The sequence below is a fragment of the Carlito syrichta genome, unplaced genomic scaffold, assembly GCF_000164805.1.
Source record: "Carlito syrichta isolate Samal-C Ts95f unplaced genomic scaffold, Tarsius_syrichta-2.0.1 Scaffold144300, whole genome shotgun sequence".
Taxonomy (NCBI): Eukaryota; Metazoa; Chordata; class Mammalia; order Primates; family Tarsiidae; genus Carlito; species Carlito syrichta.
The window spans coordinates 2,936-5,954 of NW_007088396.1; the positions used below are offsets into that span (position 1 = coordinate 2,936).

Below are 3,019 nucleotides of genomic sequence, written 5' to 3' on the forward strand. Positions count from 1 at the left end.
ACGGCGTGGCGGGACAAAGTCGTCCAGGAACGTCAGGCCCCCCGGGTGGAAGCTCACGGCCTTGGAGACCAGCAGCGCGGCCTCCCCCGGCTGCCCGGGGGCTGGCACCTTCCTCAGCCAAGCAGGGGACAGGCAGAGGAGCATGTTTCCTGTGGGCAGAGGAGGCAGGTGGCTGGCCAGGGAAGGCTTAATGCCCCCATGCCCCCCACCTCCAGCCCGGGCCCCTGCACAGTGGGGAGTGCTGCTCCATATCCCACCCCCACTCCGAGCATGGCAGCTGGGCCAGCGGAATGCAGGCAGTTGCCAGGGTTGGTGGGTATTTTGGGATGTGGCTGGGCCAGAGCAGGGCTGCCCTTTCTGTAGGAGGGGGTGGGGGAACTTGGGTACACACTCACCCGGGCTCTGGGCACCCCCCTCCAGGAGCACGGGCAGAAAGGTGCTGGGGGGTCCCAGAATGCACAAGGTCACCTCCGCCCCAGGGCAGCCTCAGGGGAAGAGACATTGCCAAGCTCACCAGGGGCTCCCTGCTGTTTTCCTGCCCGCCTTCTCCACCTGGGCAACCCTGCCCTCCCCCTTGGCCCCGGCATCCTTCCCTGGACAGCTAAGGGGGCTCCCCGCCCATCCTGTCCTGTGAGGCTGGCTCCCTTCTCTCTGACGGCTGGGGCCTAGGCTGAGCTCTGACTGGCTGTGTGACCTCAGAGAAGTCACTGTTTCTCTGAGCCTCAGTTGCTCAGTGTGTACAGTGGGACCAAGTCTGGGATTCTCGGGGATTCTAGCTGTGAACCTTCTGTCTACACGAAATCGGAACTGTAAAACAGGTCAAGCAGGGGAGGAACCTTGGGGTCCCAACAGACGCTTCTCTAGAAGCTTCAGTGCCTAGAGCACGCATTGCAAATCCCTAGGCTGGATCTTTGCGGGGAGATCTTTCCTTGGAAATCATGCCCTGGGCTGACTGGCAGCTCCTCCCGCCTTCACCCAGCCTTAGCCTGGGGAAGGGGCTGGCCTGACAGGGGGGAGGAAGCATACTGGGCTGAGGGCCCCTCCCTGCCCCCAGGAGTGCCCCCCTCCGCGGAGCCCTCGGGCACCTGTGCGGGGCACCTGGCTGCGGTCCTGGGTCTCCGGAAGGCCAGCTTGCTGCAGACAGCTCTGCAGGAGGCGGTAGTAGTAGCCGGTCCAGGCCCGGGCCTCGGCCCCCTCGGGGGAGCCCTTGCAGTCTAGACTGACATCCTGGCGCCAGGAGCCAGGAAAGCAGCCTGCGGGCGGCAGGCCAGAGTCCCCTCCCCATGGGCCCTCCTCTTCCTCCAGGTCCTTGGAGCCCAGGGGGCAGTCCCATTCGGGACCCAGTGGATCCAGGGAGAGCTGAGAGGGCAGAGTTGGTGGGTCTTGGGTAGAGTGGGCAAAGGGAACCTTAAGTCACCCACCGGTGTAAGGCCCCCACTCTCCCAGCCGGGGTTATGTCCGGGAGTTGGGCTGGGAGTAGGGGTTATGAAAATGTAGGAGGGAGTGCTTTGGAAACTGTCGGGTATGGTGTCCCCCAGGGGGACAGGAAGCGGTGTCCTACTGGCTGGACCACTGGCCCCTCCACCATCTCATGCTGACATCTACCTTAGCTTGGCTCAGAGAGGCAGAGTATTTTCTGTGTTTTGTTCTTCAAGGCAACCCCAGCACCTAAAACAGTGCCTGGCATATAGTTGCTGCTGAGCAAATGTTTGTTGACTGAATCATGGATGAATGTTTGGACACAGCAATCACTCTTGGGTTGCCTGTTTCTCTCTGGGCCTCAGTGCCAGCTGCCAGCGTGGAGTTTGCTGACCCCTAAATGTGTAAGTGAATCTGTTGCCCCCAAGTAGGTCTTGAAGACTGGCCCAGAGCTGGGTGCCAGGAGGAGTCCCTAAGTCTGTGCACCAAACCCTGTGCTGGGCATTAGGAGATAAAAGGCTGATGGCCTTTTATTCAGAAGTTTGAGTCATGGAAGCATTGACTTTGGACAAAACCCAATGCCCCTCCCACTCTGAGGCTGAGGGACTCCCATTAGGGGCTGCTGGGAGGCTCCATGTGGACTGAGTCTTAGTCTTTGCCGTCCTCTGGCCTGGGTGGACCTGACAGCTGGGCCTGTCCTCCAGGGGACAGACCCGGCCACCTTGAGCAAGTTGTGGAGGCTCTTTAGGCCTTGAGATTGCCCTGTCCACCCTGAGGGTGCCAATGAGCTGGGCCTGAGACAATCACTTGGTCGTTGAGTGCACTGTGGCCGGGACAGCAGAGCACTGGGCCTGAGACCCAGGCTTGAGTCCCAGCCCACCAGGGCCACACTCCGAGCCTCTGTGCCCTCTTCTGGAAGGAGAGCTTCCTGAGGTTCCAGACTGTGGGTTCCCTGCTCTGTCCCCAAATCTAGAATAGTGCAGGGTGTACAAGAGGTGCTCAATAAATGTGGAATCAATGAATGTCACAGAGGACTTGCACACAGTGGCTGCTTCTCTGTGTACACAGGGCGGGGGTGCGGGGAGGGGGACCGGTTATGGGTCAGAGCTGTCTGCACAGGGCAGCCCTGGGCTTAGGCCTCTGGGTGCCAGTGCTGCCCTGTGGCCCCTCCCTCTGTTCAGGGATGAGGGTCTTTTTTGGGGGGGACCTTAGAAGACTCACCATCTCGCAGGTGGAGAGGCTGAGAGACTGATGGCAGAGACAGAGGGACAAAGAAAGGAGTCAGGGCAGCTAGGTCCCTACCGGCCTTCCACCCCTAAGACTTTGGGAGCCGAGAGGGGGCCGCCACCGCACCCCTGTCCTGTCCCTGCCAGGAGGCGCCAAGGCTGCCCCGCCCCCCACCCCGTAGAGGAAGCGGGATTTCTGCCGCGCAGACCCCAGGGGTTCAGCCCCTGGGCTCACACATCCCGGCTGCGCCTGGCCGCGCTGGGGGTCCTGGCTCAGCCCCTCCATCGGGGACACCCCGAGTTCCAGAGTGTGGGGGGCGTGGCGTCGAGGGTCCCGCTGGGGGACGCGGGCGCTCAGGGTCCCCTGCCCCAGC

The 3,019-nt window shown here is 62.0% G+C and overlaps 1 protein-coding gene across 1 annotated transcript in view; it reads right to left on the reverse strand.

Annotated features, from left to right (window-relative positions):
* The window catches only part of LOC103251739 (carnosine synthase 1-like), a gene marked incomplete at its 3' end in the record, with an annotated part of 8,361 nt that overhangs the window by 797 nt on the left and 4,545 nt on the right, over window positions 1-3,019 (reverse strand). The window contains 3 exon segments of the mRNA XM_021708718.1: window positions 3-149; window positions 396-485; window positions 1,086-1,382. Of these exon segments, the coding sequence (XP_021564393.1) occupies window positions 3-149; window positions 396-485; window positions 1,086-1,382 (534 nt within the window).